Source organism: Salmo trutta, chromosome 24 (genome assembly GCF_901001165.1).
Source record: "Salmo trutta chromosome 24, fSalTru1.1, whole genome shotgun sequence".
In the NCBI taxonomy this organism is placed as follows: Eukaryota; Metazoa; Chordata; class Actinopteri; order Salmoniformes; family Salmonidae; genus Salmo; species Salmo trutta.
The window spans coordinates 29581575-29607130 of NC_042980.1; the positions used below are offsets into that span (position 1 = coordinate 29581575).

At 44.2% G+C, this 25556-nt stretch overlaps 3 protein-coding genes across 8 annotated transcripts; 1 reads left to right on the forward strand and 2 right to left on the reverse strand.

Annotated features, from left to right (window-relative positions):
- Nucleotides 1-2789: 2789 nt before the first annotated feature.
- On the reverse strand, nt 2790-7473 carry LOC115161065 (claudin-14). The gene is made up of 4 exons (XM_029711777.1): nt 7043-7473; nt 4403-5304; nt 4050-4278; nt 2790-3936 (listed from the first exon to the last, which is right to left on the reverse strand). Exons 2-4 carry the CDS (start codon nt 4634-4636, stop codon nt 3656-3658), a joined length of 744 nt encoding a protein of 247 aa, XP_029567637.1. The 5' UTR covers nt 4637-5304; nt 7043-7473; the 3' UTR covers nt 2790-3655.
- A 4970-nt stretch (nt 7474-12443) lies between these two features.
- LOC115161523 (F-box only protein 47) lies at nt 12444-18157 on the forward strand. 2 transcript variants are annotated; one of them, XM_029712499.1, is made up of 11 exons: nt 12444-12588; nt 12690-12922; nt 13141-13320; nt 13525-13601; nt 15554-15631; nt 15736-15844; nt 15925-16098; nt 16270-16419; nt 16867-17009; nt 17147-17306; nt 17401-18157. In XM_029712499.1, exons 2-11 carry the CDS (start codon nt 12751-12753, stop codon nt 17496-17498), a joined length of 1341 nt encoding a protein of 446 aa, XP_029568359.1. In that variant the 5' UTR covers nt 12444-12588; nt 12690-12750; the 3' UTR covers nt 17499-18157. The 2 variants fall into 2 exon arrangements, with proteins under 2 accessions (XP_029568359.1, XP_029568357.1); XM_029712497.1 differs by having other exon boundaries at nt 12711-12922.
- A 1373-nt stretch (nt 18158-19530) lies between these two features.
- On the reverse strand, nt 19531-22761 carry LOC115161524 (ADP-ribosylation factor-like protein 6). 5 transcript variants are annotated; one of them, XM_029712500.1, is made up of 9 exons: nt 22285-22761; nt 21617-21670; nt 21398-21459; nt 21198-21266; nt 20891-20985; nt 20657-20786; nt 20469-20524; nt 20347-20359; nt 19531-20061 (listed from the first exon to the last, which is right to left on the reverse strand). In XM_029712500.1, exons 1-9 carry the CDS (start codon nt 22405-22407, stop codon nt 20028-20030), a joined length of 636 nt encoding a protein of 211 aa, XP_029568360.1. In that variant the 5' UTR covers nt 22408-22761; the 3' UTR covers nt 19531-20027. The 5 variants fall into 5 exon arrangements, with proteins under 5 accessions (XP_029568360.1, XP_029568362.1, XP_029568361.1 ...); XM_029712502.1 differs by lacking the exon at nt 20347-20359 and having other exon boundaries at nt 21623-21670; nt 22285-22758; XM_029712501.1 differs by lacking the exon at nt 20347-20359 and having other exon boundaries at nt 22285-22758.
- Nucleotides 22762-25556: the final 2795 nt, after the last annotated feature.

The following is a 25556-nucleotide window of genomic DNA, read 5'->3' on the forward strand; positions in this document are numbered from 1 at the left end:
TGCAGTTTTGTCACATAACACAATGCCACAGATGTCTCACATTTTGATGAAGTGTGCAATTGGTATACTGACTGCAGTAATGTCCACCGGAGCTGTTGCCAGAGAACCGAATGTTAATTTACCATAAGGTGCCTCGAACGCGTTTTAGAGAATTTGGCAGTACATCCAACTGGCCTCAGCCGCAGACGACGTGTAACCACGCTAGCCCAGGACCTCCACATCCGGCTTCTTCACCTGCAGGATCGTCTGAGACCAGCCACCTGGACAGCTGATGAAACTATGGGTTTGCACAACCGAAGAATTTCTGCACAAACTGTCAGAAACCATCTCAGGGAAGCGCATCTGCGTGCTCGTTGTCCTCACCAGGGTCTTGACGTGACTGCAGTTTGGTGTCGTAACCAACTTCAGTGGGCAAATGCTCACCTTCTATGGCCACTGGCACACTGGAGAAGTGTGCTCTTCATGGATGAATCCTGGTTTCAACTGTACCGGGCAGATGGCAGACAGCATGTATGGCGTTGTGTGGATGAGCGGTTTGCTGATGTCAATGTTGTGATTGCCCCATGGTGGTGGTGGGGTTATGGTATGGGCAGGCATAAGCTACGGACAACGAAAATAATTGCATTTCATCGACGCTGAAAATGTACCAGTTCTTCCATGGCCTGCATATTCACCAGACATGTCACCCATTGAGCATATTTGGGATGTTCTGGATCGACATGTACGACAGCGTGTTCCAATTCCCACAAATATCCAGCAACTTCACACAGCAATTGAAGAGGAGTGGGACAACATTCCACTGGCCACAATCAACAGCCTGATCAACTCTAAGTGAAGGAGATGTGTCGCGCTGCATGAGGCAAATGGTGGTACACCAGATACAGTGGGGGAAAAAAGTATTTGATCCCCTGCTGATTTTGTACGTTTGCCCACTTACAAAGAAATGATCAGTCTATAATTTTAATAGTAGGATTATTTGAACAGTGAGAGACAGAATAACAACAAAAAAATCCAGAAAAGCGCATTTCAAAAATGTTATAAAATGATTTGCATTTTAATGAGAGAAATAAGTATTTGACCCCTCTGCAAAACATGACTTAGTACTTGGTGGCAAAACCCTTGTTGGCAATCACAAATCAAATCAAATCAAATTTATTTATATAGCCCTTCTTACATCAGCTGATATCTCAAAGTGCTGTACAGAAACCCAGCCTAAAACCTCAAACAGCAAGCAATGCAGGTGTAGAAGCACGGTGGCTAGGAAAAACTCCCTAGAGGTCAGACGTTTCTTGTAGTTGTCCACCAGGTTTGCACACATCTCAGGAGGGGTTTTGTCCCACTCCTCTTTGCAGATCTTCTCCAAGTCATTAAGGTTTCGAGGCTGACGTTTGACAACTCGAACCTTCAGCTCCCTCCACAGATTTTCTATGGGATTAAGGTCTGGAGACTGGCTAGGCCACTCCAGGACCTTAATGTGCTTCTTCTTGAGCCACTCCTTTGTTGCCTTGGGCGTGTGTTTTGGGTCATTTTCATGCTGGAATACCCATCCACGACCCATTTTCAATGCCCTGGCTGAGGGAAGGAGGTTTTCACCCAAGATTTGACGGTACATGGCCCCGTCCATCGTCCCTTTGATGCGGTGAAGTTGTCCTGTCCCCTTAGCAGAAAAACACCCCCAAAGCATAATGTTTCCACCTCCATGTTTGACGGTGGGGATGGTGTTCTTGGGGTCATAGGCAGCATTCCTCCTCCTCCAAACACGGCGAGTTGAGTTGATGTCAAAGAGCTCAATTTTTGTCTCATCTGACCACAACACTTTCACCAGTTGTCCTCTGAGTCATTCAGATGTTCATTGGCAGACTTCAGACGGGCCTGTATATGTATTCTTGAGCAGGGGGACCTCGCGGGCGCTGCAGGATTTCAGTCCTTCACGGCGTAGTGTGCTACCAGTTGTTTTCTTGGTGACTATGGTCCCAGCTGCCTTGAGATCATTGGCAAGATCCTCCCGTGAGGTTCTGGGCTGATTCCTCACCGTTCTCATGATCATTGCAACTCCACGAGGTGAGATCTTGCATGGAGCCCCAGGCCGAGGGATATTGACAGTTCTTTTGTGTTTCTTCCATTTGCGAATAATCGCACCAAATGTTGTCACCTTCTCACCAAAATGCTTGGTGATGGTGTTGTAGCCAATTCCAGCCTTGTGTAGGTCTACAATCTTGTCCCTGACATCCTTGGAGAGCTCTTTGGTCTTGGCCATGGTAGAGAGTTTGGAAACTGATTGATTGATTGCTTATGTGGACAGGTGTCTTTTTTTACAGGTAACAAGCTGAGATTAGGAGCACTCCCTTTAAGAGTGTGCTCCTAATCTCAGCTCGTTACCTGTATAAAAGACACCTGGGAGCCAGAAATCTTTCTGATTGAGAGGGGGTCAAATACTTATTTCCCTCATTAAAATGCAAATCAATTTATAACATTTTTGACATGCGTTTTTCTGGATATTTATGTTGTCATTCTGTCTCTCACTGTTCAAATAAACCTACCATTAAAATTATAGACTGATCCTTTCTTTGTCAGTGGGCAAACGTACAAAATCAGCAGGGGATCAAATACTTTTTTCCCCCACTGTACTGACTGGTTTTCTGATCCACGCCCCTACCTTTTTTTAAGGTATCTGTGACCAACAGATGCACATCTGTATTACCAGTCATGTGAAATCCATAGATTTAAATTTTTTATTTAACTAGGCAAGTCAGTTAAGAACAAATTCTTATTTACAATGATGGCCTACCCCGGCCAAACCCTAACCCGGACGACGCTGGGCCAATTGTGAGCCGCCCTATGGGACTCCCAATCACGTTGTGATACAACCTGAAATCGATCCAGGGTCTGTAGTGACGCCTCTAGCACTGAGATGCAGTGCCTTAGACCGCTGCGTCACTCGGGAGCCCAAGGGCCTAATGAATTTATTTAAAATGACTGATTTCCTTATGAACTGTAAAATCTTTTAAATTGTTGCGTTTAGATTTTTGTTCAGTGTAGTTAGTAGTAGCCTATCCTACCACCCTCAAGCTCAATTGTAGTCTGTTGCACCATGATAACAGGAGAAGTATAAAGCAGTTTACATATATTAAATAATAGAGAAGACAGGAAGTGCTTCACAACAATTGGAGCAGTTAAAAATCTATTTGTGTTCATCTAACAGCCATGAAGTTATGAGCTATGAAACTGGAACACATAATAATACATATGGAAGAAAACTATATGGCTTATCATTATGGTATATGCTGTCTTTGTCCTAAAGGCCTTTACGAAGGAAGCTCGTTTTGTATCAGAGAATAAGGCTGTTGATGTTCAAAAGTGTGTTTCTGGATTCTTATAGGGAACATACAAAGTCAACAGGATAAAGAGGACAGGATTACCTTGTGGACTTTACCTCGGAGAAGCACTAGAGAGGAAGGACACAACCTGAACAACATCAACACTGTAAAACACACTCATCCTCACTCACTCTCTGGAGGTTGTCTGGAAAGTCGCTGAGTGTGAACCTGCCTTAGACCTAGTCAATCAGTCTGTATTATATTCCATATTCAAACATAATCATTAAGTGTGTCCACTTCCACACTAGGAAGTAATAATTGAGTGTGTACTCCGTCCCTCAGACATAGTCGTTGAGTCTGTAGCCACTGCTGGACACTGAGGTGCGTGAGGGAGTGCGGTTGCCATTCAGCGCGGCAGGGGGATAGTAGGGGGGTGCTGGGGTGTTTAAAGTGCTGAAGACAGGGGGAGGAGGAGGGTGGTGATGACGAGGTAGATGGAGGGGGAGGGCGTTCCCGGGCCGCCCCTCACAGTTCCAACAGAGCACCGCCCCTCCCATCAGACTTAGACAGGCCGAGACATAGCCCAAATACACTGCCATGCCAATCTCATACTTCATACCTGCAACACATAGTGACATTTCTTGTTATTTATCTGAACAGACAATTATAAGCAAAAGCTGAGTTATAATACAATACAAGTAAATAAAGCAGGACTGATAGATTTAATAGTACCTTCAGGTAGGATGGGGTTGTAGAAGTCGAGGATGACATCATTGGTTGTCCAGCAGACAGTGATAAGGCAGAGCATGCCTGCAGACAGGAAGCAGACCCCTCCGCTGATGGCCAGGACATGCTTGGTGGGGGAGCGTCGGGCACAGCGGGTACACTTCATCCCTGTAGAGGACACCAGGACCGCCAGGGTGGAGGTCAGACAGGATAGCACCATCAACGCCCGCGCTACCTGGAGGGAGCAAGGTCGAGGGAGGAGGGAGGAGAAAGGAATTTAGTATCATAATGGCTGTTGCTCAAATGAATCCATTCAATGAATCAATCAATTAACAAATCAATCAACCAATCATTCCTACTTGCAGGTCAGGTGGCAGAGCCAGCATTGAGCGATGTACTTCACACTGGTAGATGCCCGTGCTGTGCCACACACACTCCATCCAGAGCCCCTTCATGTATGCAGTGGCTGTGATGATGTTAGAGCCCACATATGACGTCCGCCGCCAGTGGGGGAGCACTGTAGCAACTACACTACCCACAAGCCCCAACAGACCCAGGAAGAAGCCCAAGAGCTGGACCACCATGTTGGCCATTTCTGCAACATCTGCTGATGGAGAACTACACACACAGAACTTAAAACAAAACTAGCTCACACACTGCACTGCTACACCCAAGACAACTCACACAGAACCACACACACAGAGCCACACACACAACCACACAATAATCCCTTTGAGACGTGAGTTTAGTATCCTATTATTCTCGTCTTTAGCTCTGGTTCCCAGCTGTACAGTTGGAACTCCAGTGGGTCTAGAGTCAGTCACAGTGTTGAAGCCATCCCGCAGTGATGGTCTCTTTTGGGCTCAGGGGTTGTGGTTTCGCTGGCTTCAGTGTTGTCTCTGGAGCTCTGTGCCGTGACTTCAGTCTCTGGGGCTAGGCTTCAGTGTTGTCTCCGGAGATCTGTGCAGTGACTTCAGTCTCTGGGGCTAGGCTTCAGTGTTGTCTCCGGAGCTCTGTGCAGTGACTTCAGTCTCTGGGGCTAGGCTTCAGTTGTTGTCTTTGGAGTTGTTTTAAACAATAGCTGTGGCTTCCACATGCTCTCCAGAGCTCTCGCTGACAGGGCCTTCTACTGACGCTTCTGTCCCTGGTCTTGTTGGCTGAGCCTGCGACTAATATCTTATTCGTTCAGCTCCACCTGTTGATTGTAGTCCTCTGGGCTCAGCTAACTAGTCTCTCTTTGGCTGTGACTGTCCCCCTGCCCCTGTGGAGAACACACATGATTAAATATTCACAGAAACCAACACTCAGCTGAGTTGAACGTTTCAAACCACTGACTTCTGAATGAGACTGAGAGACTTTTTTATAACCCCTTGTTTAGAAACACTGAAACGACTTAATGAGAAGCATTCAGCTGGTCCATAATAAATAATGGATTTCACCATGTACAATAAAACTCATTTTATTATAGGCTAATCATACTGTTTGGAATTTTATCACTGTGAATATGTAACATGCAGTTGGAATATAGAACTCTACAAAAGTGGTAACTGTGGTTCATTTACAGACAAATGTGTAATTTAGTCACAAGCTTCATCAAATCATTTGCATGTAGCTCAGTTGGTAGAGCATGGTGCTTGTAATGCCAGGATAGTGGGTTTGATTCCTGGGACCACCCATATGTAAAATGTATACACACATGACTCTAAGTTGCTTTGGATAAAAGAGTCTGCTAAATGGCATATATATAATATATATTGTACCTGCTAATTTTATTTAACCACAGGACGCAATTATTTTAATATGCTTTTGTATGAATACTGCACGGCAAGTTTGATTCAATTGAGATTCTTGGAAGGGCCTCTGAGGTGCAGATACTGCAGTTTAGACGTTTAAGTATCGGGAACCCAAGGGTAGTTAAGCATTGACTTTCACTCACTCTGTTTCCCCTGTCCTCTCCTTCATCTTATGTAACTTACTTTGGAAAACAACTTTTATTTTGATTTGAAGAATGCAGACAGGAGAGGGCTATGGATCTAGTGAACAGTATAACACACATTGCCACACCCACTATTGTTGTTTACAACAAATGCCAGTAATATTACATGTCACAGCAAAGTTGATTGTGTCATAAAGCATAAAGTAATAAAACATTATTATCTGAAGAAGTGGAGGAGAGAGGGGGTGTTGTCGGTACGCTATCCCCATAGTAGAAACCTTTGAATTACCCTTTTTGGTTCAAGGTAGAATCTTTTGGTTCCAAGAAGAAGCTTTTTGGGTTCCATGTAGAATCCTTTCCTTTCTACATGGAACCCAAAAACGGTGCTCCTTTGGGGATAGCCGAAGAACCCTTTTGGAAACTTTTTTTCAAAGAGTGTAGATAATGTGTGGAAGCTTCTGCCATATGGGATCAGAGTCCTGATATGATTCTACTGCTGCCATTGGGTCACACACATGCACACGCACACTCACACACAAACTCTGGACAGTGATAGACAGGAGGCCTGCAGGCTCCAGACATGGCTGATCCAAAATAGAATGAACACCTCAGAACTGAACCACATGCCGTTGCTATTCTGCTCTATACATATAGGCCTATCATTTAGACTACTACAGTTCTCCTTTTCCTCATTCAGATGGATTAAAGTTGATGTCCATACTATGATGTTTCACTTTCTACTCCACTTTCCAGTTTTCATTCATCTACCACCAATCCTGAAACAAAACCGTCACCATTATACTATTTCTATACTCTATCAAAGCACAGCAGTTCCATTCCTCACTGGGACACTGGGAACAGAATGCTCTTTGTGTTTAATGATTGATTCTGTAAGGGAGGAGACACACACACAATAGAACAACAGATGAACATGTTGGCTACTGCTCACGTGAGTTCAAACTTTACTTTTCTGTGCACATAGCACATATTATACAAAGCTACAAAATAAGAACCCCAACAAAGTGATTTACTCAACACATACCTCCTCCTCTTTCCTTCTTACCTGTGACATGCATATCCAGCAGGGTGCTGTCCAATACTGCAGAAGGCGGGAAGCGGCTGGCAGTCTATGCTTACGTGTTCTATGCAGATTCACAGACCCATGTTATAAAGCATTTATATGACTCTATAGTTAACAGGCTTGTCAATGCTGCACGCCATAACCCAGACCAGACCAGCTCTCTGTCCGCTTGCTCTCTCTTGCTCTCTCTTTCCCTCTATCACCAGTGTTGCCTCTGCTTCAGTGTCCAAGTGGGGCAGTGTATGGGTATGTGTGTGTTCTTATTGTCCTGTCAGGGAGGTGACAACGGTCTGTCAGTAATGTGACGCAGTGTGGCTCGGTCTGGTGTAGCTTACTTCAGCTCTATCAGGGTTAGATGCGAACATAGTTCCTGCCCCAGGGGATCATCACACTGCATGGTCCTCCTCCTCCTCACCAGTCAATATGGGGATCTGTCAACAACAAACAGGAAGATGTAAACAACAGATCAAAATTAAAAATGTTTGATGACAGTGCAGTATCTAATCTTAGAGTATTTCAAGAAGACAATAGCAGATAATGACGGTATTATAAATGATCATGCCTTAGCTGGTCATTACTGAGACGTGGTTAAGGAAGAGTGTTTTGAATACTGATGTTAACCTTTCTGGTTATAAGGTTTTTCGGCAAAACAGATCTTCCAAAGGTGGTGGAGTGGCAATCTTTACCAAGAATCACCTTCAGTGCTCGGTTGTCTCCACCAACTCTGTTCCCAAACAATTTGATTTGCTGGTTTTAAGCATTAAACTTTCAAATAGCTCTTCGTTGACTGTTGCTGGGTGTTATCGTCCACCATCAGCACTGGCCTATACCCTACCTGCCCTAAGCTCTCTCCTAGCCCCTTACACTAAATCTGAATTTGTCCTGCTAGGTGATCTAAACTGGGACATGCTTAAACCACCTGACAAAGTCCTAAAGCAATGGGACTCCCTAAATATTTCTCAGATTATCACCAATCCCACAGGGTATGACTCCAAACACCCAGGACAGGCTACTCTCCTCGATGTTATCCTCACAAATAATCCTGATAGGTATCAGTCTAGTGTTTTCAGTAATGACCTTAGTGATCACTGTTTTACAGCCTGTGTTCGTAATGGCTGCTCAGTGAAATGACCTGTCCTGATTTGTCATAGACGCTTGCTAAAAAACTTTAATGAGCAAGCCTTCCTTCATGAACTGGCCTCTGAAAATTTTACATTTCATTTACATTTACGTCATTTAGCAGACGCTCTTATCCAGAGCGACTTACAAATTGGTGCATTCACCTTATGATATCCAGTGGAACAACCACTTTACAATAGTACATCTATATCTTTTTTTGGGTGGGGGGGGTTAGAAGGATTACTTTATCCTATCCCAGGTATTCCTTAAAGAGGTGGGGTTTCAGGTGTCTCTGGAAGGTGGTGATTGACTCCGCTGTCCTGGCATCGTGAGGGAGCTTGTTCCACCATTGGAGTGCCAGAGCAGCGAAAAGTTTTGACTGGGCTGAGCGGGAACTGTGCTTCCGCAGAGGTAGGGAGGCGAGCAGGCCAGAGGTGGATGAACGCAGTGCCCTTGTTTGGGTGTAGGGACTGATCAGAGCCTGAAGGTACGGAGGTGCCGTTCCCCTCACAGCTCCGTAGGCAAGCACCATGGTCTTGTAGCAGATGCGAGCTTCAACTGGAAGCCAGTGGAGTGTGCGGAGGAGCGGGGTGACGTGAGAGAACTTGGGAAGGTTGAACACCAGACGGGCTGCGGCGTTCTGGATGAGTTGTAGGGGTTTGATGGCAAAGGCAGGGAGCCCCGCCAACAGCGAGTTGCAGTAATCCAGACGGGAGATGACAAGTGCCTGGATTAGGACCTGCGCCGCTTCCTGTGTGAGGTAGGGTCGTACTCTGCGAATGTTGTAGAGCATGAACCTACAGGATCGGGTCACCGCCTTGATGTTAGCGGAGAACGACAGGGTGTTGTCCAGGGTCACGCCAAGTCTCTTAGCACTCTGGGAGGAGGACACAATGGAGTTGTCAACCGTGATGGCGAGATCATGGAATGGGCAGTCCTTCCCCGGGAGGAAAAGCAGCTCCGTCTTGCCGAGGTTCAGCTTGAGGTGGTGATCCGTCATCCACACTGATAAAATGGTATAGAATCAGCTTGATCCCCTCTGTCGAAGACGCTTGGACCTTCTTTTTTTATATTTTCAGTGGTATTGTTAACAAACACGCCCCCATAAAGAAAATAAGAATTAAAAACAGGTTCAGCCCCTGGTTCGACCGTGAACTTGCAGAGTTACTCCACCACAAGAATTGCATTTGGCGAAAGACTCGGCACACGCATACTCAGGCTGACTGGCTATCGTTCAAGCAAATGAGAAATAAGTGCACTCAAGCTATCCGGAAGGCCAAAGTTAGTTACTTTAAGGAGCAGTTCTGGAAAATGGTTAAAGACCTGGAGAATAAACCCTCCTCCTCACAGCTGCCCATGTCCCATAATGTTGATGATGTGGTTGTTACTGACAAGAAGCACATGGCTGAGCTCTTTAATCACCACTTCATTAAGTCAGGATTCCTACTTGACTCAGCCATGCCTCCTTGCCCGTCCAACATTTCCTCATCTCCCACCCCTTCTAATGCGACTATCACCGATGCTTCTCCCTCTTTTTCCCCTGCCCCGCTACAAAGTTTCTCCCTGCAGGCAGTCACTGAGTCCGAGGTGCTAAAGGAGCTCCTTGAACTTGACCCCAAAAAAACATCTTGGTCATATGGTTTAGACCCTTTCTTCTTTAAGGTTGCTGCCCCTATCATCGCAAGGCCTATCTCCAACCTTTTTAACCTGTCTCTCCTTTCTGGGGAGGTTCCCATTGCTTGGAAGGCAGCCACAGTTCGTCCTTTATTTAAAGGGGGAGATCAAGCTTATACTAACTGTTATATGCCTGTTTCTATTTTGCCCTGTTAATTTGAAGTGTTGGAAAAACTTGTCAATAATCAACTGACTGGCTTTCTTGATGTCTATATTATTATCTTGTATGCAATCTGGTTTCTGCTCAGGTCATGGATGTGTCACTTAAAGGTCCTCAATGATGTCATCATTGCCCTCGATTCTAAGAAATATTGTGCTGCTATTTTTATTGACTTGGCCAAAGCTTTTGATATGGTAGATCATTCCATTCTCGTGGGCTGGCTAAGGAATATTGGTGTCGTTGAGGGGTCTTTAGCCTGGTTTGCTAACTACCTCTCTCAAAGAGTGCAGTGTATAAAGTCAGACAATCTGCTGTCTCAGCCACTCTCTGTCACCAAGGGAGTACCCCAAGGCTCAATCCTAGGCCCCACGCTCTTCTCAATTTACATCAACAACATAGCTCAGGCAGTAGGAAGCTCTCTCATCCATTTATATGCAGATGACACAGTCTTATACTCAGCTGGCTCCTCCCCAGATTTTGTGTTAAATGCTCTACAACAAAGCTTTCTTAGTGTCCAACAAGCTTTCTCTACCCTTAATTAACCTTTTTCTGAACACCTCCACAACAAAGGTCATGTGGTTTGGTAAGAAGAATGCCCCTCTTCCCACAGGTGTTATTACTACCTCTGAGGGTTTAGAGCTTGAGGTAGTCACCTCATACATGTACTTGGGAGTATAGCTAGATAGTGCACTCTCCTTCTCTCAGCACATTTCAAAGCTGCAGGCTAAAGTTAAATCTAGACTTGGTTTCCTCTATCGTAATCGCTCCTCTTTCACCCCAGCTACCAAACTAACCCTGATTCAGATGACCATTCTACCCATGCTAGATTACGGAGACATAAATGTATAGATCGGAAGGTAAGGGTGGTCTCGAGCGGCTAGATGTTCTTTACCATTCGGCCATCAGATTCGTCACCAATGCTCTTTATAGGACACATCACTGCACTCTATACTCCTCTGTAAACTGGTCATCTCTGTATACCCATCGCAAGACCCACTGGTTGATGCTTATTTATAAAACCCTCTTAGGCCTCACTCCCCCCTATCTGAGATATCTACTGCAGCCCTCATCCTCCACATACACCACCCGTTCTGCCAGTCACATTCTGTTAAAGGTCCCCAAAGCACACACATCCCTGCGTCGCTCCTTATTTCAGTTCATTGCAGCTAGCGACTGGAACGAGCTGCAACAAACACTCAAACTGGACAGTTTTATCTTAATCTCTTCATTCAAAGACTCAAATCACGGACACTCTTACTGACTGCTTTGTGTGATGTATTGTTGTCTCTACCTTCTTGACTGCCCAATAATTTTTGTACCATGTATTTTTTCTGCTACCATGTTGTGTTGCTACCATGTTGCTGTCATGTTGTGTTTCTACCATGCTGTGTTGTCATGTGTTGCTGCCTTGTTATGTTGTTGTCTTAGGTCTCTCTTTATGTAGTGTTGTGTCTCCCTTGTTGTGATGTGTGTTTTGTCCTATATTTATATTGTATTTATTTTTTTAATCTCAGGCCCTGTCCCCGCTGGAGGCCTTTTGCCTTTTCATTGTAAATAAGAATTTGTTCTTAAATGACTTGCCTAGTTAAATAAATGTTAAATAAATAAATACAAATCTCTTATCATGGGACAACAGAGTGACACATAAGTACAGTACCTGATATACAGGAGATCCCATGTTGTGTGAGCTCATCCAAATCTGCTGGTTGCTCTTGATCTGGTCAGTGATAGACAGTCTGCCACTGTATTCTTAGTCCCATTCACTAAATTTGTGTCTACTGAGGCTATAGAAGACAGGCACACAAGGCTATATTCCCAATCTGGCTGTCATTCCTCCACACAGTAGCCTAACAGTAGCTTTTCTAGCAGCCTAGTGCAGCCCATCCTGCCCTGTGTCAGTCTCTTTTATAGGATTATGTGTCCTGTGTACCTCCTCCAGAGGGAGATCCCATATGAATCCCGAGGAGTTAATAGCCTTAGGGGAAGCGCAGTAATCCTCCATGCATTAGAGAGCTGTGCTGGGCCACAACTCAAGGAAAGGCTAGGAACTATTGGGCCTCTGTCTGTAATTAGGTCTTTATTATCTGCTTCTAAGACAACAAATATGACATTTATATGTTATTGATCATTGTAAGCACATGTTGAATGCAGATAAGGCCTAAACATTTCACATTCTAATAGCTTTATTCATAGGCTACTGTTACAGTAGATCTAAAAACAGCATTTCAAGAAATCTGCTCACGTCATGTTAGACTAATCATTAGACTAGCCTACATGAGAGGGATGGGGATCATAGGCAAATGTATCATACATCGCACGTTTACATGACAGTACAGAAGTACATCTGAGAGTCAGGTTATTTTTTCGCGCGAGATGAGTATTTCGCGGCAGAACTGTTTCACTCGCGAGGGGTCTGTCTGTAGTCCTACCTCAGCCTCAGGAAACGTTTCTTCTCAGCAGCTAGCTAGCTAAAATATTCACTTTATAGTCTATGATAAAAAGAACAGTATAAGTCTGAAGACAGCTCACAAGTTTACTCAGTGTATGCTATTGTTGGAGTCGCCAAAAGCTAAAGGTAAAGCCAGGCAAATGACAGCTAACGTTAGCTAGTTACAGTAAGTAGTTCACTCTTAAAGTTGACAGCTGTCTTTGATGTTCTCTTTGGAAATGAATCAGTTATTCTTGCCAAATTTCTAGTTTATCCTCGGGTCAATAGCGGCCGGACAGTTTTGTGGCGATGGCGGCAGTCACCAGGAAATTCACCATGACCCAGAAGTTCCACCGCCGGTCCCGTCGCCAGCCCTATCCGGTGAGAACCATCACGACCCGGAGTCAGGGCATGGCCAGTGGCTGCTTCTTCGAGAGGCTTCCTGCAGAGGTCTTTGACATGGTCCTGGACAGACTCTCTGGTAGGTCTAACTAGCTAACTGGTTTAAATACAATGAATGAATGGAGGAAGGGAGAGAAGGAAAGGAAGGCTGGCGGGCCTGTCAATGTGTATCGTTGATTGTCATTGACCTAATGACTGTCTTTCCAGTCATGTCTTCTACTAGGCTAGCCAGCTATGTGTCCGTGTGTGTGTGTGTGTGTGTGTGTGATTTGACCCACATGCCTCTGTGTGTTACAGTGCTTGAGATCAGTGTGTTCAGCATGGTGTCCAAGGCCATCAATCGCTACATTGTGAATCACATCTCTACTCAGACCTGGAGGAACAGAATGATCCTACAGAAGCTCCAGCACTGCTCCTCTCCCTCCTCTCCTCCTCCCAAAGAGGACCCCGCCACCCTGGGACACTACAAAGCGCTGGGTAGGTAGTAGGTACAGCCTATAGGCAGAAATATGAAGTCAAACACAGCACTTTTCATAATACACTCTAGGCTACCTCAAGATAACTGTGTCTAGAAGTGCTTTTTAGTCATGTAAGTGTTATGTCATTCTTTATTCATTCAGGGTTGAGGAACAGATGTAGTCATGGTGTCACCTTGTTGTTTGTTTCTGCTTGTTGTCTCAGGGTTGTTGTTCAAGAGATGTACCCTGTTGCTACCTACAAAGGACAGGTTGAAGTTTATATATAGCAAGTTCTCCCAGGTAAGACAGAGAAAAGTGAGGGAGATAGATAAGGTTATGGAAAGTAATAATAAGGATATTTAGCAACGTTGTTAAATTACTGTAGTAATCATGAGTTGTTACACATAAAAAAGAAAAAAGAACCAGTTAATCATTATAACACAGGTTGTGAAATATAAAAGATTTTACCTAGCTACAGTTCATGAGGAAATCAGTTTATTAAAATAAATAAATAAAAATCAAATCAAATGTTATTTATCACATGCGCCAAATACAACAGGTCTACGTAGACCTTACAGTGAAATGCTTACTTACAAGCCCTTAACCAACAATGCAGTTTTAAGAAAATACCCCCCAAAAAGTAAGAGATAAGAATAACAAATAATTAAAAAGCAGCAGTAAATAACAATAGCGGGGCTGTATACAGGGGGCACCGGTGTTGAGGTAATTGAGATAGTATGTACATGTAGGTAGAGTTATTAAAGTGACTATGCATAGATAATAACAGAGAGTAGCAGCGGCGCAGAAGGGGAGGGGGCAATGCAAATAGTCTGGGTAGCTATTTGATTAGCTGTTCAGGAGTCTTATGGCTTGGGGGTAGAAGCTGTTTAGAAGCCTCTTGGACCTAGACTTGGCACTCCGGTACCGCTTGCCATGTGGTAGCAGAGAGAACAGTATATGACTAGGGTGGCTGGAGTCTTAGGGCCTTCCTCTGACACCGCCTGGTATATAGGTCCTGGATGGCAGGAAGCTTGGCCCAAGGGATGTACTGGGCCGTACGCACTACCCTCTGTAGTGCCTTGTGGTCGGAGGCCGAGCAGTTACCATACCAGGCAGTGATGCAACCCGTCAGGATGCTTTCTGGTGCAGCTGTAAAACCTTTTGAGGATCTGAGGACCCATGCCAAATCTTTTCAGTCTCCTGAGGGGGAAAAGGTTATGTCGTGCCCTCTTCACGACTGTCTTGGTGTGCTTGGACCATGTTAGTTTGTTGGTGATGTGGACGCCAAGGAACTTGAAGCTCTTAACCGGCTCCACTACAGCCCCATCGATGAGAAGGGGGGAGTGCTCGGACCTCCTTTTCCTGTAGTCCACAATCATCTCTTTTGTCTTGATCACGTTGAGGGAGAGGTTGTTGTCCTTGCACCACACGGTCAGTTCTCTGACCTCCTCCCTATATGCTGTCTCATTGTTGTCGGTGATCAGGCCTACCACTGTTGTGTCATCTGCAAACTTAATGATGGTGTTGGAGTTGTGCCTGGCCATGCAGTCATGAGTGAACATGGAGTACAGGGGGGGACTGAGCACGCACCCCTGAGGGGCCCCAGTGTCGAGGATCAGCGTGGCTGATGGGTTGTTACCTACCCTTCCACCTGGGGGCGGCCCGTAAGAAAGTCCAGGATTAGGCCCTAATCTATGGATTTCACATGACTGGGCAGTGTTGCCGCCATGGGTGGGCCTTGGACGGCATAGGCCCACCCACTTGGCAGCCAGGCCCACCCACTGGGACCACTGGGAAGCCAGGCCCTGCCAATTAGAATGAATTTTTCCCCACATAATGGCTTTATTAAAGACAGAAATACTCCTCACATTTTAAGGTAGCCTTTTGTGGTCCCCAGCACAAGGCCTTTGAAAAATTTCAGGGATTTTTTATTTCAGCTCATGAAACATGGCACCAACACTTTACATGTTGCGTTTAGATTTTTGTTCAGTGTTGTAAGGCCTACATACTGTAGATTAGTGTTGCAACCCTGTTCCTGGAGAGCTATCCTCCTGTAGTAGGTTTTCAATCCAACCACAGGTGTAACTAACCTGATTCAGCTAATCAACCAGCTAGTTATTAGAATCAGGTTTGCTAGATTATGGTTGGAGCAAAAACCTACAGGACGGCAGCTCTCCAGGAACAGGGTTGGAGAGACCGGTTGTAGATGTCCATAGACTTACATAGACCGCCTGTCTCTCCCTGCCTCTCAGGTCCCGTGCTTCATGATGGAGCAGTGCACTGCCTCAACAGGCTGCCCTTTCTTCTCCAGCTACGGAGTTTTCTTGCAGGTGAGACCCTAAAGTAGTTTCAAAAGAAAAATACCTATGAAACACACAAGACAAAACAAGGTTAAATAAGGATATGTAACAGATCATTGCTGTTTGACTTACAGACGTTAATTGCGGGCTGGGATGAGCTGGAGTGTCACCGGGTCTTCAACTTCCTGTGCGACTTCACAAACCTTCCCCGGAAGATCGAGTTGGTCGTCACTGGAAAGCCAGGTGGGTGTCTGTCCCTAATTCAGAGAGAGAGGGTGTGAGGAGGAAAGAGAGAGAGTGTAATGTTTCCCATCTGTGTCTAGGAGCATGTCAGCGGTTGGAGCTGCAGATCCGTGGCTTCTGTCGTCAGGTTCTGTTGGAGCCGTGGAGCAGCCGTAGAGACACTCTGTTCTGGCTCACCAGGATCCTCCAGTCCTGGCCCATGGTCTCACAGGCCAGGCTACTGTTCATACTCTACGGACCACGGCTGCCTGACGGTTAGTATTCAGTGAGTTTGTGCGTGTGTGTACATCCTCCAACCCTGGCCCATGGTAGAGTGTGTGTGTGTGTGTGTGTGTGTGTGTGTGTGTGTGTGTGTGTGTGTGTGTGTGTGTGTGTGTGTGTGTGTGTGTGTGTGTGTGTGTATTAACAGTCTGTATTTGTTCCAGGTTCTCTGGGCTGGCAGGAGCAGCTGGGTGCAGGAGTAGCCCAGTGTTCTCTGTGGGACTTGGCCAAGGCTGTGATCCTGCTCCACAGTGACCTGGAGGCTAGAGACTGGACCACTGACACCATACTGGCCATACTGGAGGAACTCACAGGTACACACACTTTAACCTTTTACTGTAGTGGGCTAAATCACGGTCACACAGAGTGATTCTTGGTAGCCTTTGAAACAAAGTATTTACCTCACGCACATGGTTATGGCCTTACAAAAAAGAAGACACCTGTACCATGTCAGATATAGAGCTGAGTTTGCATCCAAATATTACACTTTATATACATCACAGTAGACTGAAATATAACAAAACTGTTTGACATAGAAACACTGGATTTTCATCGTTTAATCTTTATTAATTATGAAATAAATCATCTTTATTCATTATGAAATTATTAAAAATATTCCACCCGTGAGGCGAAAGAGGGAACTTTTCGTCGTTGACTGCACGAAAGGGCTACCATATCTTAACACACACACATACACACACCTTTATTCAGGTGCACACAGCGTCTTCGTTGTGCTCATCACATCTCTCTGGTCTCCCCAGTGCTCCCCCAGGCGTGGCATGTAGAGAGTGTGGCCAGGCTGTTGATCCTGTGTGGGAACAGTCTGTGTTACAGTATTCTGGCTAGCAAGGCTCTCAACGGACGCCTCTTTGAGATCTCACGACTCCTCGTCTACCTCATACTGGTCAGTACACATCTGTGTGTGTGAGATGGATGGCTATTCAAATCAAATCAAATATACACATATTTAGCAGATGTTATTGCGGTTGTAGCGAAATGCTTGTGTGTGTTATAGGTATGTTTCATATGTGTGTATTGTAGGTGTGTGAGAAGGACGGCTACTGTATGAACTGGTCGGTGAGGATGGTGCAGCAGGTGTGCCAGGTGTTCTTGTCGCCGTCAGACAGGTGGTCTTTCATCCAGAGCGTTGAGAACATGTTCTCAGAGGTTACCATGGAGATGTACGAGGTTGTCATGGCAGGTGAGGACATGGCAGGGCAGGTGGTTCACTATGTTTGGTCCCAGATAGCCATATGGCCTTTGTGTGTACTGTCAGTAATCTCCCTCTCTTTCAGGTAACCGTCATGAGGACATGGAGACCTTCCAGAGCCTCCTGAACGCCAGCGCTCACTTCCACACTGAGATAGTCTACATGTTCCTCAAGAAGGATTGAGGAAAGAGAAAGGAAAGTGAGGGGATAAGAGATAGAAGAACAGGAGAGAGTAGAGACACTCAGGGAAATGATGATCTGAAGGTTTGTGTTTGAGCAGAAAGAGGGATATAAAAGGAGTGAAGGTAGCCCAAGATAGGGAAAATTAAGGGTTTCTTCTCCCTTTGTCAACAGTATTCACATCATTACACTTTTATACTTTTGTTATACAGCTTATTTATACTTTCGTAAATTAACTGCTTTAAAATATTGGTATCCAGTAAAGGAGTATTTAATTATATTTATAGATTTATTAACATAAGTTTACAACTATTTATTAGCATTTCATAAAGATGTTCAACTTGTACAGTGTAACGGTTATGATGCATTGATTGTACTTGATGCTTCTGTGTTGATGGAAGCTGAAACTCATCTGTTTTTGCATAAATTATTAAAATGGCCTTTGGGGTCTGCAGTGTTGAGTCACTATTATCTCCTCTCACTATGTGAGATCAATAAACATAAAGATCCAGCAAATAGAAAGATAAATTGTCACCCCCTTTGATGAAAAGGAAGAGACTACAAATCAAGAAAATATCAAGCCTTTTAATTGTTTTCATTAAAACATCCCAATATATAGGAATATATTTAGCACTGACTGGTGTAATAAACTCAGCAAAAAAGGAAACATCCCTTTTTCAGGACCCTGTCTTTCAAAGATAATTCGTAAAAATCCAAATAACTTCACAGATCTTCATTGTAAAGGGTTTAAACACTGTTTCCCATGATTTTTCAATGACCCATGAACAATTAATGAACATGCACCTGTGGATGTGGTCATTAAGACACTAACAGCTTACAGACGGTAGGCAATTAATGTCACAGTTATGAAAACTTAGGACACTAAAGAGGCCTTTCTACTGACTCTGAAAAACACAAAAAAAAAGATGCCCAGGGTCCCTGCTCATCTGTGTGAACGTGTCTTAGGCATGCTGCAAGAGGACTGCAGATGTGGCCAGGGCAATAAATTGCAATGTCCGTACTATGAGATGCCTAAGACAGCGCTACAGGGAGACAGGACGGACAGCAGATCGCCCTCGCAGTGACAGACCACGTATAACAACACCTGCACAGGATCGGTACATCCGAACATCACACTTGCGGGACAAGTACAGGATGGCAACAACTGCCCGAGTTACACCAGGAATGCACAATCCCTCCATCAGTGCTCAGACTGTCTGCAATAGGCTGAGAGAGGCTGGACTGAGGGCTTGTGGGCCTGTTGTAAGGCAGATCCTCACTAGACATCACCGGCAACAACATCGCCTATGGGCACAAACCCACCGTCGCTGGACCAGACAGGACTGGCAAAAAGTGCTCTTCACTGACGAGTCGTGGTTTTGTCTCACCAGGGGTGATGGACGGATTCGCGTTTATCGTCGAAGGAATGAGCGTTACACCGAGGCCTGTACTCTGGAGCGGGATCGATTTGGAGGTGGAGGGTCCGTCATGGTCTGGGGCGGTGTGTCACAGCATGATCGGACTGAGCTTGTTGTCATTGCAGGCAATCTCAATGCTGTGCGTTATAGGGAAGATATCCCCCTCCCTCATGTGGTACCCTTCCTGCAGGCTCATCCTGACATGACCCTCCAGCATGACAATGCTGATTGTCTGCAAGAAAGGAATGTCAGTGTTCTGCCATGGCCAGCGAAGAGCCCGGATCTCAATCCCATTGAGCGCGTCTGGGATCTGTTGGATTGGAGGGTGAGGGCTAGGGCCATTCCCCCCAGAAATGTCTGGGAACATGCAGGTGCCTTGGTGGAAGAGTGGGGTAACATCTCACAGCAAGAACTGGCAAATCTGGTGCAGTCCATGAGGAGGAGATGCATTGCAGTACTTAATGCGTCTGGTGGCCACACCAGATACTGACTGTTACTTTTGATTTTGACCCCCCCTTTGTTCAGGGACACATTATTCCATTTCTGTTAGTCACATGTCTGTGGAAGTTGTTCAGTTTATGTCTCAGTTGTTGAATCTTGTTATGTTCATACAAATATTTACACATGTTAAGTTTGCTGAAAATAAACGCAGTTGAGTGAGAGGACGTTTCTTTTTTTGCTGAGTTTATGTCTGAAAAACAGTCACAGCGCATTAAATGGCATAAAAAAACAAGTATTAAGTGCAGCTCAGAAATGTAGAGGGTAAAAATGTTACAACAGAATACATGAATCATATCTTTCCACATTCAGACAGCACAGTTACACAACACGTGCTGTTACACTGAATAACACTCTGAAACAATCTCGGAGGGTGGTCTCTACACTGCAACAAGCTGTTCAGCAACACTTCACATCAACACTTTACATCAATATCATACAGTAGGCATCATGACAGAGTAACAAATAGAAAGAGGAAACAAGTGATTCCCTTGCACTGTATAAATAGTGACATCAGATAACCAATGACACGCCCGGTTGGAGGAGCCATGTTGTAGTCACTGAGGCCTCTCTCTTCTCGCCATCACGATCCTTCAGCATAAACATTTCATCCATTTTATTTAATCAAGTCTTCATTGTTTTGATATGATCTGTTTATAAAGATATGGACATTTCATGAGATTAAAGTTACAACGAACAGCCTGAACAATAAGACCTGAAGGTCCACAAAACACCTAGAACAGTACTAGAGAGTTAAGAATAGGGGAGTTTAATCATCATTACCCATACGTCAACATTATACCTGTTAAACACTGTAGTTATGTGGTTCTAAGACTAAATACAGGCTCCCCTGTTCCTAACTCATCAACAACATCCATCTGTACTTCAAGTCCACCAGAGTGACATAAACTAATGTGAGTTCACATGATACTTACTGTGCAATTTGCTCTATGGGTAATGTGGAACAAAACAGAATAATTCACTATTGGTGTCAAAATTACATTAGAAAAAAGTAATTCACACACACACACACACACACACACACACAGTACTGTACCTTGTAGCCAGTCCACCCCCTCCAGTAGACCCTCTCCTTTTACAGCATTACTGGCACTAAAACAGATGGACAGAAGCTAGTAACCTGTCCCAATATCACTGTATGTGTCTGTACCTTCTTTTGTGTGTGTGTGTGTGTGTGTGTGTGTGTGTGTGTGTGTGTGTGACTAGGATAGAGTTGTGTCTTACCATATATGCCAGGGTTTGTCCTTGATGTTTTCCAGACAGAGCAGCTGAGAGACTTTGACTAAAGACATGGCTTCTCTCAGGTCACTCTTATTAGCAAAGAACAGCACTGGCAACCTCCTACTGCGGATGTCTGGAGGGAGCAGGAATACAGGAGAACAGGTGAAAAAACAGTTGGCTCTCTGTCTGTCTGTCTGTCTGTCTGTCTGTCTGTCTGTCTCGCTCTCATTCTCTGACCTTGGTGATTGAGAAGAGTATCCAGCTCCTCTTTGGCAACGACCATTCGTAATTTATCTCCGCTATCGATGACAAATATGATGGCGTGACTCTCTCTGTGGACACCACAACAGAAAATGATGTAATCAACAAGAAACAGGAATAAACAACACTGAATCTGATCTCTACATCACTAATAATTACTACTTGGAGACGGGGGTAGAGTTGTGTAACCATTAAAACTGCTCTACAGGCAATACTTGATTACTCTAAGATGTCCTATCGCATAATGCAGTTGTAGATAAACATTACCGGTGTAAAGTCTTACTTGTAGTAATGTTCCCATAGGTTTCTGTATCTGCTCTGACCAGACATGTCAAACACTGTGAAGGACAAACTTTGTAGAGACACAACATACATGTTACGCATCAGCATACACAATAGAATAAGTATCAAATAATAGAATTCTTATTACTTTCATCTGGTTCACTAAATTAAACAAAGTTTACGTAAGAAGTAAATTACTACCTTGAACTCTTAAATTTTTCTATGTTGAAGCCAATAGTTGGGACAATGTCTTGTGTCTGGGTCTGTAAAACACACACACAGACAGAGACACAGACAAGCACGCACGCACACGCACCCATACACACACAATAACAAACACAATAACAAACACAGACAAAAAAAACTAACTTAACTTTGTCAAAATATATGGTAAAATAGGGTGAAATAGGCTATACTGACCTTTACCTGACTAACATGTTTCCAGTCGTCTGAGAGTGGGCCAAATAAGCTTTGCTGAAAACAAGCAATCGGTGGATGATTGCAGTGCAATCGATGCGATGACACACAGCTCTTATAAGCAACATCTCTATGTCTCACAACTCTCAAGATATAAAACTCCGTCTCTTTCCACTGACAGGCCCGCGCGCGGCTACAGTAGGACATGGGTAGGTATAATTTGTGGAACTTTCCAACAGGAATCTGTTCCAAAAACTTCGTAAATAACAAGGATGCCAAAAAACAATGCATAAAAAGTAGCATGATCAATTAACCTAGCTAACTAGCTGCCGAATAGGCATCAACTCACCACGTAGCGTATTCTTAATGTTTGTTCATAGGCTACCAGAGTGAGGACAGACATTTTTCGGGATTAACGTGGAGAGTGAAAAACTCAACAAAATTGCCCACTCCCTACCTGGTATTTCATTCTGCCGCTTTGTATGCGTTGTTTGTTGGCAACCTTGTTATTTACGAAGTTTTTGGAACAGATTCCTGTTGGAACGTTCCACAAATTATACCTACCCGTAGGACATCACATCAACAAGTTACAATTTAGAGCGCAATCAGATACATCAGTCAATGACCTACAGTAGGCCTATATTATAGTTGGGCCATGTCAGTGGACTTACATTACTGGGTTTCAGTTGATTGATGATGGTAGTTTTCCCGCTGTTGTCCAGTCCCAAACACAACACGTTCACTTCTTTCTTCTTCAGCCCCAGCCATCCCGACAGTTTGTCTAACAGGCCCATGTGTCCCACTTAAAACATTTGATCCTAAGGTTAAATGTATTTGGTACAGGCTACCTACTCCCTCGAGAAATCGTCGAAAGTTTCTACCATTTTTCGCCGCAATTTAGTGTATCATATTAAAATAGAATGTTGCCGTGGATATAAGGACAAGGTAACAGCAGCAGGTTGGCTGTCCTGGCTTGGAATAAGCCTATTAGAGTGAATTAATGCTCTTGAACCTCCTCGTGACCTGCCTCGCAATACGAGGTGATTCTGAGATGGACATGAGATAATGTTAATTTCATGCTCATTACATACCTACAGGAGCCAAATTACAGTCATGCGTTATTCTTTACAGTGCACTGTAATAGCCATATACTTGGTGCTTTTGGAATTTTAATTTAAATGTTGTTCAAACAATATAGTATTAGCCTATACATAAAAAAACGAGTTGATTTAATATGAATAAATTAACAAACTTAATGACAATAGCAGAACAGGACTTTTCCCCTTTGCTTCATCCATAGTTGATCAATTACTCACAGGTAGGTAGTAAACAACAGTAACAACAGTAGTAAACAAATCCTTCACCTCAGCACTAATACTGCACGGTCCAACAGCGGCATCGGCTGGCCAGTATTAACAAGTTCACCTGAAATAAATCCTTCAAACACTTGTGGACACCGGTGGTAATTATTTTATAAGGCTGGTAAATAATAGCAAATGCTCTCTGGTTGGTAATTGTACTTTAAGATTGAGGATTATTTTTTTTTACCCACTTGGAAATCCACAAGGTTGATTTGATTGTGGAGAAATCTTTATAAATCGATGCTTTATAAAGCAATGACTGTTCTACAAAAATTATAACAAACTTTCCATGTTTTTGATTTGATAAAGGCTACTAATTAGACACTAGCCTTTGAGGCACCTATTTATCCTTACCAGCCTAGGGGGAGCCTTTATTATATACCAGCCTGGGAGGCAACTAGTTATCCTTATCAGCCTGCAAGGCACCTATTTATCCTTACTAGGACTGCAAAATGACTGGAACGTTCAAAAAAGTCCCTAGTTTTCTTCAAATCTCGGTTGGAGGATCCCGGAATGAGGGAATAAGCAGGAAATCCGGAATTCTTCAACCAGGATTTCTGGAAAACCAGGGAATTTATTGAAAGTTCCCAGAATTTTGCAACCCTAATCCTTTCCAGCATAGGAGGAACCTATTTATCCTTACCAGTCTGGGAGGAGCCTTTATTATACACCAGCCTAGGAGGAGCCTTTATTATACACCAGCCTGGGAGGAACCTATTTTTCCTTACCAGCCTGGGAGGAGCCTTTATTATACACCAGCCTGAGAGGAACCTATTCATCCTTACCAGCCTGGGAGGAGCCTTTATTATACACCAGCCTGAGAGGAACCTATTTTTCCTTACCAGCCTGGGAGGAGCCTTTATTATATACCAGCCTGGGAGGAGCCTTTATTATACACCAGCCTAGGAGGAACATATTTTTCCTTACCAGCCTGGGAGGAGCCTTTATTATACACCAGCCTGGGAGGAGCCTTTATTATACACCAGCCTGGGAGGAGCCTTTATTATACACCAGCCTGAGAGGAACCTATTTTTCCTTACCAGCCTGGGAGGAGCCTTTATTATACACCAGCCTGAGAGGAACCTATTTATCCTTACCAGCCTGGGAGGAGCCTTTATTATACACCAGCCTGGGAGGAACCTATTTATCCTTACCAGCCTGGGAGGAGCCTTTATTATACACCAGCCTGGGAGGAGCCTTTATTATACATCAGCCTGGGAGGAGCCTTTATTATATACCAGCCTGGGAGGAGCCTTTATTATACACCAGCCTAGGAGGAGCCTTTATTATACACCAGCCTGGGAGGAGCCTTTATTATACACCAGCCTGGGAGGAACCTATTTTTCCTTACCAGCCTGGGAGTAGCCTTTATTATATACCAGCCTGGGAGTAGCCTTTATTATATACCAGCCTGGGAGGAGCCTTTATTATATACCAGCCTGGGAGGAGCCTTTATTATATACCAGCCTGGGAGGAGCCTATTTTTCCTTACCAGCCTGGGAGGAGCCTTTATTATACACCAGCCTGAGAGGAACCTATTCATCCTTACCAGCCTGTGATTGTGTTAGTTAGATGAATATGCAGCTTGCTATATTAGCTCATTGCTCTAGAGAAAATAGCTAGCTAAGCAGTTAGTAAAAGTAGTAGCTGTACTTGCTGCATTAGGTATTTAGATTAAAAGATTAGCTAAATAGCCAGCAACAAGCTAGCAATTTAAGTTAGCTCCTTTAAAAAGGTAACTAACCAGCAAAGCAGTTTAGCAAATCTACACTATATGTCAGCCTGTATAATTTGGAAATAGTCTAGCCATTTCAGTGTTTTATAGGTTAGTCAGTATTATATGTTTTTTTTCAGTGTTTTTGGATGCCATGTGCTTACCTTTTTTATGTGCTAGCTGTGAATGTCACTGTGGAAAATGGTTATTCTTGCTGGAGCGGGCTTGCACGTTTGCTACTGTATTTGAATTTGATTGGCTGATGTGGAAGAATGGGCGTAGTTGCTTAAACAAGGGCTGCCTCACAGGCTACTTTGAGGGCAAAAAAAGTACCTTATGCCACTGGCGGACACAAGACTTTCATGGGGAGTCATAGTGTGATGGAACAGTACTGGGGGAGGCATCATCTAATAGAACAGTTCCATTAAACAATGCATCAGAACACACTTTACATACAATGAAACAGTCAGTAATAAAAAGACTACTTCTAACCACCAGAACTGTTCACCTTTATTTGCAAATAAATATCCACTTTAAACTGCCTCTTACAGTGTGCAAGATCTACCACGTCTCTCTGGAAATGATAGAAAAATAAAATACAAGAATTATAAGTATACTTGTACTTTGTACAAAAGAGCATTCTCCCGTTGCTCAGCAGTAAGACATGCTAAACAGCCTGATCTAATCTCTCCTTGCAGGAGGAGGGAAGTGTGTGTGTGTCCTCCCCTCTGAGGGACACCTGAACGCTCTGTCTGTGAACACCTGCTGGACAGGTGAGCTCCATTTAGAAGTTGTTCCGAACCACAGATCTAGGATCAGCTTAGCGTACCTCAATTCTTACCTCAACCATTAGGGGGTAAAATATTAA